This window comes from Haliotis cracherodii, unplaced genomic scaffold (genome assembly GCF_022045235.1).
Source record: "Haliotis cracherodii isolate W230 unplaced genomic scaffold, xgHalCrac1.p SCAF_13, whole genome shotgun sequence".
NCBI lineage: Eukaryota > Metazoa > Mollusca > Gastropoda > Lepetellida > Haliotidae > Haliotis > Haliotis cracherodii.
The window spans coordinates 5,129,157-5,144,249 of NW_027266268.1; the positions used below are offsets into that span (position 1 = coordinate 5,129,157).

The following is a 15,093-nucleotide window of genomic DNA, read 5'->3' on the forward strand; positions in this document are numbered from 1 at the left end:
TATATTTGCAACTTTTTCAGAGCACCGGAAGTCTTATTCCAGCCCTCCATGATCGGTGTTGAGCAGGCCGGTATTGCTGAAACTGCTGATTTTGTTCTCAAGAAATATGACGCTGCCTCACAGAACAGTCTTGTACAGGTATTTATCATGTTTACAGAGGACTCTTGGCACAGTGGTGATGTGAATGTTTCAGAATGTGTTCATTACTGGTGGCAATGTCTGGCTGTCAGGCTTCAGTTGTGATGTGAATGTTTCCGAATGTGTTCATTACTGGTGGCAATGTCTGGCTGCCAGGCTTCAGTTGTGATGTGAATGTTTCCGAATGTGTTCATTACTGGTGGCAATGTCTGGCTGTCAGGCTTCAGTTGTGATGTAAATGTTTCCGAATGTGTTCATTACTGGTGGCAATGCCTGGCTGTCAGGCTTCAGTTGTGATGTGATTATTTCAGAATGTGCACATTACTGGTGGCAATGTCTGGCTGTCAGGCTTCAGTTGTGATGTAAATGTTTCAGAATGTGTTTATTACTGGTGGCAATGTCTGGCTGTCAGGCTTCAGTTGTGATGTGAATGTTTCAGAATGTGTTCATTACTGGTGGCAATGTCTGGCTGCCAGGCTTCAGTTGTGATGTGAATGTTTCAGAATGTGTTCATTACTGGTGGCAATGCCTGGCTGCCAGGCTTCAGGGAACGTCTAGAGAGGGATCTGCGACAGATAAGACCGTTTCAGTCGACGTTCAATGTGTCGGTAGCAGGTAAGATATCTATGTATGGTCAAGCCCATTTCTGGACAGATACTGAATGTCTATTTATATGTATATAGGGACATTATTAAATTATGCATCTGTGATTCGTAGAGCAGAAAATTGTTAATCCTTTTGAACTCATAATCATAGGATTCTGGCAAACCTAAGGGACCTTTTATTTCAGGCATTCCTTGCACATTGATCTGACACACCTTGATATAACTGGAACTCACTCACTCCTGTTTCAGCCAATCCCAGCCTGGACAGTTGGCTGGGGGCAAGGAAGTGGGCGCTGTCCCCCCTCCTGTCATCTTGCAGCATCACCAGGGGGGAGTATGAGGAGATGGGGGAGGGCTACCTGAGGGAACACTTCGCCTCCAACAAGTTCATCCCCACCCCCGTGCTGGTACAGAAGACATAACTCTCAACACACTCACTCACTCACTCACTGCCATTTCATTTTGTAATAAATCTTGGAAACAACTTATTTGTTATGCTTTTCATCTCACTGAACTGAAAGTTCTGGTTATAACATTGTCTGACAGTCCATTGTAATCTGATGTGTATTTACATCGGTTAACAATAAGCTCATGATCCTAAACTTTGCATGGAAGATCCCAGCTGTGGTCTAAAGGGTCACAAAACCGTACAGATGAATAGAATATTGATGCTGTCTTACTAGATTCCATATTTGTTTGTTTGTTTATTTGTTGTTGAACACCACAATATTCCAGCTATGTGACAGCAGTCTGTAAATAATCGAGTCTGAACCAGACAATCCAGTGACTGACATCATGAGCATCCACACAATTTGGATACGATCACATGCATCAACCAAGTCAACGAATCTGACCACCCGATTCTGTTTATTTACCTTATGACAAGCATAATCGCCTTTTACGGCAAGCATGGAATGTGTATCACATCACTGATTAGGTGAGGTGAGGTGAGAGGAAATTTGGTTTAACGTCGCGTCCAAGATTATTGCACTTATATAGCGACGTGCATGCACGTTGTGTGTGTGTGTGCGGCTGCTTGTACTAGTCCGGACTGATGCCGATTTATAGTGCTAGCCCACTGAGATACCATGCTGAAGTTTAACATGAATACCCCACTCAGACACAGTATACTGACTCCGAGCCGACCAGTCGTTGTTTTAGCACCTTAATGCCGAGCGCCAGACAGGGTAACAACAAGTACCATCTTTTAACGTCTTTTGGAATGACGCGGCCGGGGATCGAACCCCAGCCCTTCCTCTCTCCGGGCGGATGCTCTACCACTAGACCACGGAGGCGGTCCTCACTGATGTACTTCTTGACGCAGGATGAATACCCCCCATAGATGCAGGATACAGCATACCAATCGTTACAGTGATAACAAACAAACCAGCAAGTTGTCACGGTTACAGATGAGGGCAGTAAACATAACATTACCTAACTGATTCCCAAAGAAAAAATGACAACGCTATGCTACAATATCTATATTTATTTACATTTTATACATCAAAATAAAACATTTATGACAAAAAAAGTTTGAAAATTATATAAATTACACTGTCAATCACTTATCTTACAAACATTTGAAAAAATCTTACTAGAGTACAATCATACACCATGTGCTAAACACTTGTCGTCTAGCTGTGAAACACCCTTGCTTCCTTGTTATTCCATTGCAGTATATATTATTTATACATGGCTTTAATTGGACCAAAGTAATTCTTGGCAGTAAATATCAAGGAGATGGTGTAAAATTTCAAATATTTTCTGGATAGAAATCGAGATATAAAAGTGCCATGCATGCTGTATATTCATTGCAAACACGTCCTCCCATGGAGGCATGATAGATACTATTGGCGTAAATTACTGCCGTTTTAAAAAGTATCATGGCAGCTGCAGGAAGTCGAGTAATATGCACGTGGTGGCCAAATATGGTGGCAGCGTACGAATGTGAATGTTGTTGGAAAATGCTGATGTAGAGGCTATGGGGTTTTCCAGATCGTTGACAAATTTTCACACACAGGTGTAGGTCTTAGCAGAACCTAATATCAGAAACAGCCATCATGCCATAAGGTCACACTTGGATGATTCTCTGTTGTGAATAAAAAGGCATGTAGAACTATTGTGAAGGAATAACAAAAATCATGTTTGCCATGATAGAACTGTAATTGAAGAATGTAACTTAGTTTGATCACAACGAAAAACGAAAATGAAGAAAGTTATTCTTCCTTGTAATAATAAATATGAGGAATAAGCTGGTAATCAGAAGACATGATTATTTAAATTGTAACTTATCTTGGGAGTCGCAAAGCTCAAGACATTTTTACTGAGACAAAAAAACGGAAATGCCAATACCTCAATCACTGAGGTTACTGGTCTACTGAAGGATGTAATAATGTGTTCATAACAAAAACCGAAAGTGTAACAAAATTTTCCTTTTAATAGTAAATAAAAGGAATATGCTGGCAATCAGAAGCCATGATTATTTAACATGTAAATTATTGTGGTATAAACGAAAGTTGAAGACGTTACCAAGAGAAAAAGCAGAATTTCAGATACCTACGTGCATATATCACCGATGTTACTGTTCGTGATTTGTTTGATAAAAAAAATAAAAATAATATTATTAAATCCTGTTGTAGAAGTCTTAATCATGTATGATTTGAACATTGCCTGATCGAACATTGAAACATCTTTTGTGAAAGTTCACAAAAAATAAAAACAAAAAGAGACAAGGAAGGGAGACAACTGCTGCCTACGTCCTGGCTGTGAGAGGGTGTTTCATGGCGTTCTCAGTGCTGTGCCCGAATGTCTTCCCATATCGGAACTTCTGGCCTAAAAGAGAACACCAAGGTGATTAAATACACAGTTATAAAAGGAAGCTGTTGACAATCTTTTGAAGGAGATAACACATTCCTGTACAGTGAGTACCAGTTTGTGCAAGACCTCACATTTACTTTAGGTATAGGTTACACTTTATAGAATGTTGGTTGGCTAGTTTATTGTTTTACGCCGTACTCAGCAATATTCCAGCTATATGACGGCGGTCTGTAAACAATCGAGTCTGGACCAGACAATCCACGCAATTGGGATCGATGACATGCTTCAACCAAGTCAGCGTGCCTGACCACCCGATCCCGTTTGTCGCCTCTTACGACAAGCATAGTCGCTTTTTACGGCAGGAATGGGTTGCTGAAGACCTATTCTACCCCGGATCTTCACCCCGGTCTTATAGAATGTAGACACCTCTATTTGACAGCTATATGTTTGATTTTGTCAGGTTATGCCCTATATAAGTTTGATACATAAACATTGGCAGGTTACACTCTACTGAAGGGTTATACAAACGTGAGGTTCCAGTATACAAAGTCTGGTATAGTGAGGTTCCAGTATATGAAAGTATACTCACCAGGTAAGTGTCTGGTATACTGAGGTTCCAGTATATACAAGTTTGTATTCCTGTTTATACAAGAATACTCACTGGGCACATGTCTAGTATAGTGGGGTTCCAGTATATACAGGTATACTCACTAGGCATGTTTCCAGTATAGTAAGGTTCTAGTATGTACAAGTATAACAACTAGGTATGTGTCTGGTATAGTGTACAGTACATGCAAGTATACTCACAAGGTATGTGTATAGTATAGTGTACAGAATATACAAGGACACTCACTACGCACATGTCCGGTATAGTGAGGTTCCAGTATATACAACCTACTCACTAGGTATGTGTCCAGTATAGTGAAGTTCCACCATATACAACCCACTTACTCAGTATACAGCCGGTATAGGGAGGTTCCAGTATATACAACCTACTCACTAGGTATGTGTCCGGTATAGTGAAGTTCCACCATATACAATCTACTTACTCAGTATACAGCCGGTATTGTGAGGTTCCAGTATATACAACCTACTCACAAGGAATGTGTCCGGTATAGTGAGGTTCCACCATATACAACCTACTTACTCAGTATACATCCGGCATAGTGAGGTTCCAGTATATACAACCTACTCACCAGATATGTGTCCGGTATAGTGAGGTTCCAGTATATACAACCTACTCACCGGGTATGTGTCCGGTATAGTGAGTTTCCAGTATATACAACCTACTCACCAGGTATACATCCGGCATAGTGAGGTTCCAGTATATACAACCTACTCACCAGATATGTGTCCGGTATAGTGAGGTTCCAGTATATACAACCTACTCACCGGGTATGTGTCCGGTATAGTGAGTTTCCAGTATATACAACCTACTCACCAGGTATGTGTCCTGTACAGTGAGGTTCCACTATATACAACCTACTCACCAGGTATGTGTCCGGTATAGTGAGGTACCAGTCCTGTCTCTACTGGGTACACGCCGTTCATGTCGGGGACTATTTTCTCCTTCCTGTGGATGGTAATGGGCAGACCCTTGATAGACTGTGACCGAGCCACGTCGTCGGTGAAGTCGTTCAGGGCGTGGTGGGTGATGATGGGGTAGCCGATGCCGATCAGACCACGTGACCGAGGGACGAATCCTGTGTAGCCTGAAATAATGGGCGAGGTGAAATGGGGTATACCTTCGCGTTCAAGATTAGTGTGTGTGTGTGTGTGTGTGCGTGCGTGCGTGCGTGCGTGCGTGCGTGCGTGCGTGCGTGTGTGTGTGTGTGTGTGTATGTGCGAGATTCGGAAATATGGTTATATAGTGCAAGCCCACTTTGATACCAAACCGCACTTAAACATGTGCAGTTAATGTCAAGTGCCAGGCAGGGTAACAACAAGAACCATTTTTTAACTTTCAACTTGACCACGGAGGCGTCCCTGTAAAAAATGATTTTGAAATGAACAAAATGTATGTGAATCTCTGCTCTGTTTATTGCGACCCTGGTGCAAGGCTATGATAATTGACACCGTTATCAGCAATATTCGAGCCATTTCTTGGTGTATTTTATCGAATCTGGACCAGGCAAACCAGCGGTTGATAGTATGAACAAGTATCCAGGTCAGGAATGACAGCGACTTGACGCTCTTTTCAAAATGCTCGAACATAAAGCTTGCGGCACAAAGGGCTTTTGTGTCCCGGAATCACTGTTTGTCAAACGTGGAACCCATGATGGCATCCTTGCTTTCATCCCTTAGGCGTGCCAGGATCCGATGATTGTGGGTTCGAATCCCAGGTTAGGATCATTTGTTTATCACCACCAGACCCTGCTCATGGGTTTTAACCACAGTGCTAAGCGCCTAACACCGTTGTCACAGGTTTACATCCCTCATTAAACGGACACGACGTGATATAACTTAAATACTGTTCACTTCGGCCTAAAACACAACTCACTCACTCTCCTTACCTGACATGAAGTTTTTGTTGGGGTCAGCATTGTTCATTTCGAAAGGCGACAACATATGTTTGACGACGTTAGGAGATTGGTAGGGCTCGGGTTGCGCGGCTATTGACTTTAGTGGATGAACCTGCTTAGTTTTTAGAGGCTGAAAAAACACAAAAAAACAACAACTAGATGTACATTGCATATCTGCAAGTTTGTTCCTTTGATCGTTTGTTGTTTAAAGCTGCACTCAGTATTATTCCAGCTATATGACGGCGGTCTGTAAATAATCAAAGCTGGACCAGACAATCCAGTGTTTGACATGAGCATCGATGTACCAGTTGGGATACGATGACATGCTTCAACGAAGTCAGCGAGCCTGACCACCTGAACCGTTGGTCGCCTCCTACGATAAGCATGGTCGCCTCTTATGGCAAGCTGAAGGCATATTCTACCCCTGAGCTTCACGGGTCATATCTGCAAGTGAGTGAGTGAGTTGGGTTTAACGTCGCTTTTAACAGTATTCCAGTAATATCACGGCGTGTAAGCTTAATGTGGGAGGAAAGCCCGAAGTGACGCAGGTCTCAGACATTTACCACTTCGGTGAAACCCACGAGCACGGGTACGGTGCTGACAAACCTAGAAATATAATCGGGGCGAACCGGGATTCGAACCCACAATCATAGGTTTCTGGCGCGCCCAAGGGACGCAACTCTGCACAGCGAATTGCGGCGCCTTAGACGACTGGGCCACTCGTGCCCCCCCATATCACACGCACATGACGATACTGTTGGACGACCGGACCAGGTATTAAACATTCTTTAACTCAAGGGTTTATTACACTTTTATTGTTTCATAAGCTTGTGGCGGCATTAAATGGGTTGTAATAAAGTTAACCAATAATACTTTAAGTGTAAACTTTTCATTAACGTGTGCTTGTGGGTTCCAATTCCGGTTCGCCCTGACTATGTTTCTAGGTTTGTCAGCACCATTACCGTGCTCGTGGATTACACTAAACCGGTAGACGTCTGAGACCTGCATCACTTTGGGCTTTCCTCCCACATTAAGCTGACACGCCGTGATATAACTGGAATACTTATAAAAGTGGCGTTAAACCCACCTCACTCATCTGTCAAACGCAACTATAAATCACGTGGTGTTCTACAGAAACGTACCGCCAGATACTGTTGTGTGCTTCAGAAATTCACCTACAAATGACATGGTGTTCATAGAAACCCAAAGACAGATCCCGCGGTGTTCTACAGAAACTTACCTCCAAATACCGTGGTGTTCTGCAGAAACACCGCCAGATCCCGCGGTGTTCTACAGAAACTCGCCGGCAGATTCGGTGGTGTTCACCAGAAACTCACCGCCATATGTCATGGTGTGCTATATATATTCACCTTCAAATCACGGGATGTTGTACAGAAACTCACCGGCAGATCCCGCGGTGTTCTACAGAAACTCACCGGCAGATCCCGTGGTGTTCTACAGAAACTCACCGGCAGATCCCGTGATGTTGTACAGAAACTCACAGGCAGATCCCGCGGTGTTCTACAGAAACTCACCGGCAGATCCCGTGGTGTTCTACAGAAACTCACCGGCAGATCCCGCGGTGTTCTACAGAAACTCACCGGCAGATCCCGTGGTGTTCTACAGAAACTCACCGGCAGATCCCGTGGTGTTCTACAGAAACTCACCGGCAGATCCCGCTGTGTCCTCGGGGTCCTCCCCGTCTGTAACGCCTCCAGGTCTGTCAGTTCCTGCATCTTCCCCTTGTAAGTCCGGCGATCCAGCTCAAAGTCACAGATGGAGTTCCGGCAACCCTCGGCGTAACGCGTGCCGAAATAGTGCTGTCCCTTTGGGATGAAACCTGGCGATGGAAGTCAAACTGCCGCGCTCAGTACATGGTCAATATGAACACCCTAGGTCAATACGTGGCCAATATCAACATCCTAGGTCAGTACATGGCCAATATCAACATCCTAGGTCAGTACATGGCCAATATGAACACCCTAGGTCAGTACATGGCCAATATGAACACCCTAGGTCAATACATGGTTAATATGAACACCGTAGGTCAATACATGGCCAATATGAACACCCTAGGTCAATACATGGCCAATATGAAAAACCCTAGGTCAATACATGGTCAATATAAACGCCCTAGGTCAATACATGGTCAATATCAACACCCTAGGTCAATACATGGCCAATATGAACTACCTAGGTCAATACATGATCAATATGAACACCCTAGGTCAATACATGGTCAATATGAACACCCTAGGTCAATACATGGCCAATATGAACACCCTAGGTCAATACATGGCCAATATGAACACCCTAGGTCAATACATGGTTAACATGAACACCCTAGGTCAGTACATGGCCAATATGAACACCCTAGGTCAATACATGGCCAATATGAACACCCTAGGTCAGTACATGGCCAATATGAACACACTAGGTCAATACATGGCCAACATGAACACCCTAGGTCAATACATGGCCAATATGAACACCCTAGGTCAATATCAACTGCCTCGCTCAGTACATGGCTAAATATCAACTACACAATATCAACAACCTACCGCGATACACATGGCAAATATAAACTGTCTAGCTCAAAACATGGCCAAAATCACCTGCCTAGGTCGATATGTGGCCAGTATCAACTACCTGTAGATCAATACGTGATCAAAATCACTTGCTTCTATAGACCAATACGTGTCCAACTACCCAGCTAAATGCCTGGCAATATCAACTGCTTATAGGTTCAAGATCCGGGGTAGAATAGGTCTTCAGCAACCCATGCTTGCCGCAAAAGGCGACTATGCTTGTCGTAAGGGGCGACTAACGGGATCATTTGGTCAGGCTCGCTGACTTGGTTGATGCATGTCATCGTATCCAAATGCGTGGATCGATGCTCATGATGTCAATTACTGGATTGTCTGGTCCAGACTCGATTATTTACAGACCGACGTCATATAGCTGGAATATTGGTGAGTGCAGCGTTAAACAACAAACAAACAAAATATAAACGACATTGTTCCCAGGGAATACTGTATGTAAAAATTACCCGTCACCCGCCAACCCCCACCCCACCCCCGTGAAGGGAGGCCTCCGGTGAGATTGTGGGTACTATCAACGGTAACCCGATCAGCAACCAGTGGAGCAGTAAATACGAGGGAACTTCGCGTGTACTCGTCACGACATGGACTTCAACAGCCCAGTAAATCAATCCAAATCTACAAAGACGGGATCATTTTCATATGTTCAAGATCGCCTGGTTGAACCCGGATTATGTGCTAAGTCGTACATTCAGACTATCATTATGATCGCCTTGGCTTATATAAGATTCAAACACAGCAACAATGTCCTTCACCGAGATTCTGTAATTGGAAGAAGTGGCCAAGGGAGAGATTATGGCCTTGCCTCGCCATATAGATATTCCAGCTAATGAGTGAGTGAGTATGGTTTTAAGCCGTTTTAGCAATAGTCCAGCAATATCACGGCGGGGGACAAAAGAAATGGGCTTCACACATTGTACCCATGTGACCCCTCAATAATGACCCTGAGTATACTTATTTTTTTGAAACCCTAGAAATTATCTTTACAATCACAGACACGCGATCATGTTCAGACCACATACCTAATCCACTGGTCTGGTACGACTGTTAGGTAAAATTATCTCAAACATAAACAGTACATTAAACAGTGTGATAATAATATTCATATAACACGTGTAAGATTCATGTGCTGGATACAGTGAATGCGTCATTTCGACAAATCAGAATTCAGATTTAAGACGCGTTATCTTAATTACGGACGAAAACATTTCATTTCGACAAAGCAGAAGACAGATTTGAGACACGTTATCTTAATTACGGACGAAAACAACATTTTACATAACACGTTCAGTACAATATACCTAGCACACACATCGACTGTCGTAGATTTATCAAGTTTCATATACGTATGTGGTCAAACATCGATGGCAGTTTAGCTTCATTTGTTAAAGCTAAAACGATGTTTATATCTTTCGATAATATTGTGTTGCTTACATTCAAATGTTCACACTGTATAGAATTGGATACTTACCAGCCTGGTCATTTTCATGTAAATCTTATAATAATTGTGTATGTCTTGTCAAAAAAAAAGCATAACATTCAACTATACGTTTCTTTATACATTCATCATGCATTTATGTTACGTCAGCTATTGTTGTCTTGATACTCCACATTCTACAATATTTGTTACTATTACTTTATGTCTATGGAACTCACTTCTATATAAACCGTTTAATGGAACCTACCTGTGTACCCAGGAACCATTTTCTCTACGAGCTTTTGGTCCCCCCAACTTTGAACTCGGGAGTTGAGAATATTGGCTCGCCGCTGTTGGCCGAGATCGAGGCTAGCAGACGGCTCGATGTCGGCGAGGACGAGGCGCCCGGAACTCGCCACGTCCGTGTCTTGGAGCAGACGAGATGTCGTCCGGCCGAATGTCTGACCGATTTGGTACTTGAATTGGGGACAAAATCCGCCATAACTGCAGGGAGTAGAAAATGTATATTTCTTATCATAAGGACGAATTTCAAAATAACATATTCTTCAGTGCCTTCTGTCCCTTCAGCAATTTCAACACGCCAAACAATCTGTAACGGGAAATAATCGCACAAATGTTTCTTTAAAAAATGTATATAATAAACTCGAGTGATAAAAGTGACACCCCATCCCCTCCCTCCCCACCCCCACCCCCGACACACACACACACTCACACAAAACATGGACGTATGTATGCAAGTGCGAACAAAAATACAGTAAAATTCTGTAATGAATGTAGATAGTTAGTTTTATTCGTACCCCTCTTGCCTTGAGGTACTTTTAATTCTAAACGTTTGGTACCCTATGAAGTTTCAAGATAAGAACAGGTCCAAGTATCTCGTGCATGTCCCCAGAGACGAGTAAAGCAGGCTCTATGGCTGGCTGATTCTGTGTCGTTAATCCTCGTTGGTGTGGCTCGTGGCTCTTGTCTGATCTAATCCTGGTTATATAAATGCCGCTGTGGCCTCTCACAATATTGCTGACCGCGGCGTTAAACTACATTTATTCACTCACTAACTCACGCACTCCAGAACAAGTTGACCAACACACTAACTCACCCATAATGCATTTTAATGGTAAGACGTCATATGTTTTTAACGCCCCATGTGGCAATATTCCAGCTATATCGGCGGTCTGCAAACTTGAGTCAAGGCCAGACAAACCAGTGGATTACTGAGGCTGCAAACCCCCTCCTTGTACGCGGGATATTTAGGGGGTATTCGGGACTCGGCAGTGTGGTACGCGGCACGCAAATAAAGTCCGTATTTGGTTCGCAGATACAGCATTTAAACAAATATAACATTGTACATAAATGAGTCCTTTATATAAGTTCTTTATTCGACATTTTTTCATAAATCTAACATCAAATCTAGCCGTTTCTCAAATCTTTTGAGATTTATATTAAGTAGTATTATTCAAGGATGAGCAATGAGACTCAAGCGAAATATAAGTTGGTATTCGGAGTTCAGGGGAGGAGTTCCATGCCGCCAGGACACACATTCTACCAAGCTGCACATTGTTAGCACCCGATCTGTGTAACTCGACCCCAACAGAAAGCAGACCCGCGGGGATTCCGAGATTTAGCAAATCCCAATAATCTATGCTTGTAAGAGTCGAATAAAAAGGATTTGGTGATTTTGATCGGTGACTTGGTTGATTACGACGTGTTATCGCTGGGTTTGATTATTTTCACAGGCCGCCGATCCCCATGAAGATCCGGGTTAGAATAATCTTCAGCAACCCATGCCTGTCGTAAGAGGCGACTAACGGGATCATGTGGTCAGGCTCGCTGACTTGGTCGATGAATGTCATCGTATCCCATTTGCGTAGATTGATGGTCATGATGTCAATCACTGGATTGTCTGGTCCAGACTTGATTATTTACAGACCGCCGTCATATAGCTGGAATATTGCTGAGTGCGGCGTGAAACAACAAACAAGCAAATCTAAAAAAACAATACCAAACCTATTTACAGCTACACACGCCGAGCATGTGTTTTACACCTAAACATATGGAGTGTCGATTATTTACAGACCGTCGTCACATAACTGGGATATTGCTAATAAAGTCATCGATAACCACTACAATGGTATGAATACAGTTCACCCCTAGACCTATCTATATATGTGCCAAGATCTACTCCGGAAACGAGCACTATCGCCATTTCAGTCTAAGACAAAGTTGTTGCCATGGAAACTTTTTTTCCTAAATCCCAAACTACCAAAAGGCACCAGCTCACCACTAGACCTTTCTATGTGCCAAGTTTGGTGAACAAATATTTACGGTTTTCAAGATCTGCTCCGGGAACGAACACTACCGCCATTTTCAGTCAAAGTCAAAGTTGTTACCATGGAAACTCGAAAAATATACTTTTTGAAAAATTCCGAACTGTCAAAAGGTACCAGCTCATCACCAGATCTATCTATGTGTCAAATTTGGTGCGGTCTTCAAGATCTGCACCGGAAACTACATCGCCATCACGGACGGACAGAAAGACGGAGTCCATTTTTATGCCCCCTCGCAAAACGCGTTTTGGGGTATATTACAGGCCGCCTTCGTACAGCTGGAATATTGACTGCGGCGTAAAACAACAAACAGCTACAGGCCGCCGTCATATAGCTGGAATATTGCAGAGTACAACTTCAAACTACAGAAAACATGGAGTACTTTCACCACTTGGAGCTGAGGCCCGAGAACAAGGTAGATACTGATTCATGTCCAAGAAGCGTTTTAATATCTCATAAACCGTTCTCTCAATACGATATGACATAAACGGAGGGATTTTTGAGATAATCTTTATAATGGATCGAGTGACTTTGATAAAATAGGTAAGCATGTTCTTTGACATGAAAAAATCAATTGTATATAAATTAGGTACTTTCATAGATAGCTAGACGTCATACGACAGAACGAATAAGTACATAATAAAATCTAATTATGTATATCAATATATATCGATTCTATACTTTGATTTCGCAGAGCATACTCTGTATGGTGTGTGCAATGAGGGGAGAGATTGAGCAAAATTCTCCTTGTGAAAATATGTTCATTAAAAAGAATTCGGTGGGGAATAGGAAAAGTATTTAAGCTGCACTGGTGTTAGTTCGAGAAAGCCGACGTATACGAAACTCACTGAAGTGCAAACAACGTAATGAATACAAAATTGATATTTAATTAATAATTCCTCGCGCAATTTTCATTTTTTCTATAGGTAAAGCATATCACTAAGTATAAGAATAAGCAGTTAATCATATTCACGTATATCCGAAAATTGCAAAATATGTAGAGTAGTACTGGTATACAACTCAACAAGCATTAAGTATATCGATATATAGATAAATATGATTCTTGTGATAAACTCACCCAGGCGTATGATACGGGTCTGGTGTCATTACAATACTCTTTCCCTTGCCGTTTGAGCCAGGCATTTTGATTTAGCCGACTGTTGCTTACTGTCCAACGCCAAAGGTTAAATGTCCGAGGAGAGAGTCCACTTGCGTCCAACAGGGAAAGCCCGTGTCGCTATGAAACAATCGCGTTACGTCACGGGATTTGCTGCCACGCGTTCCGTTACGTCACTGGGAAGAACGCCAGAGATGGAATCAGTGAACCCGACGCGATCGGCCTGGGTTTAATATGTAATATTGAATGCAATCCTGTTCCCATGAAACTGGTGTAATATTTTCTATTATTTTGGTGCAGGACTACAAAAGTTAGACGAACAATTTGAAACAAATGAGTATACAAATATCAGGTGATTTGTTTACAATTGCATAGTTTGAGTTCCAAACAACCAACTGAAAAAAAGACCATTTCAGTGAATACGTGGATTTCAAAACATGTCCACTGTGAATTTTGAGTGATTTAAGAAGAATATTGTGACGAAAGAACATGAATCACATGAAATGATTTCATATACCATTACGGTTAGACTACATGAACATATCTTGTTCTTAATACCGACCGACTATGCACATCGGTCCGACCTTAAAGTTGTTTTTGTTTTCATTATAATGGTTATATGCATGGATTCGTATTAATCCGGATTATAGATTATTTAGATTATTTTCAATTCCGAGGTTGCACTTTTTATGCTACCCGTCCTGACATGCAGGTATGCTGTTCGAATGTGCTGTAATGATTTTGCTGCGATGTTTTAAAGCACATGACTTGGAGGGTCAGAGTAAGAGACGGACATTAATATAATTGTTACTATTAAAAGTACAAACGATTGACAGAATTTGATGTTCCTCATGTGAGGTTCCTCATGTGATGATGTCATATATAGTCTGTCTCACAGTCCCTGAACCATATTATTCCCTTCCGCACTGCAACTATTACTGTAATGCTACAACTCTAAATGAAACAAATCTACATTTTCACCAGGGCCAGGATCCCCCATCTCACTGGGGGCTCCCTTTCACAATTATATACTTTCAGAGACTAAATGTTAGTCTAATGTCATATCTACGTCGACTAGTAATCCAAAGGAAGCTGAGTATGAAAACCGAGTGCACACCGATCCATTGACAGGGGTAATAACATGCGCTTTGAGCATGTTTTTTTAGAATACAGTAAACAAACACGCCCATAACGAATTGACGGATATAACGACTTTTTTAAACTTTTTTTTTTTGGTCCCGGACATTTGCTGTATTTATCCTTATAACGAACTACGATTTATAACGAACAAAAATGAGTGGTCCCTTCGAGTTCGAAATAACCGTAGTTTACTGGATTGCATAAAGTGGAATAAAACCATATTCGCTCACTCATCCTTTACACGAGCACTAGCCCAGTGTTCCCAGAGCGCAATTCGACGCGCGGAGTTGTGTCCCTTTCCTGTAGCTGTAAAATCGTAGCTATGCACAGCTGGCCCCCGTGTTTGTACCAACCGGCAGTTATTGATCGTCAAAACAATTAATGTCGGATAG

General features: G+C 42.3%; 2 protein-coding genes across 3 annotated transcripts in view; one reads left to right on the forward strand and one right to left on the reverse strand.

Moving 5' to 3' along the window:
• LOC139458769 (actin-related protein 5-like) overlaps positions 1–1,193 on the forward strand; it is a 34,143-nt gene extending 32,950 nt beyond the window's left edge. For both annotated transcript variants that reach the window (XM_071240184.1, XM_071240185.1), the window contains exons 18-20: positions 21–138; positions 642–753; positions 993–1,193. In XM_071240184.1, coding sequence (XP_071096285.1) covers positions 21–138; positions 642–753; positions 993–1,165 — 403 coding nt within the window. In that variant the 3' untranslated portion in view covers positions 1,166–1,193. The remainder of the gene's footprint in view (positions 1–20; positions 139–641; positions 754–992) is intronic.
• Positions 1,194–3,495: 2,302 nt separating this feature from the next.
• Positions 3,496–13,587, reverse strand: LOC139458771 (ciliary microtubule inner protein 2B-like). Its single transcript, XM_071240186.1, has 6 exons — positions 13,523–13,587; positions 10,368–10,603; positions 7,750–7,922; positions 6,074–6,212; positions 5,051–5,272; positions 3,496–3,575 (listed from the first exon to the last, which is right to left on the reverse strand). The coding sequence occupies exons 1-6, from the start codon at positions 13,585–13,587 to the stop codon at positions 3,496–3,498; spliced, it is 915 nt and encodes a 304-aa protein (XP_071096287.1).
• Positions 13,588–15,093: the final 1,506 nt, after the last annotated feature.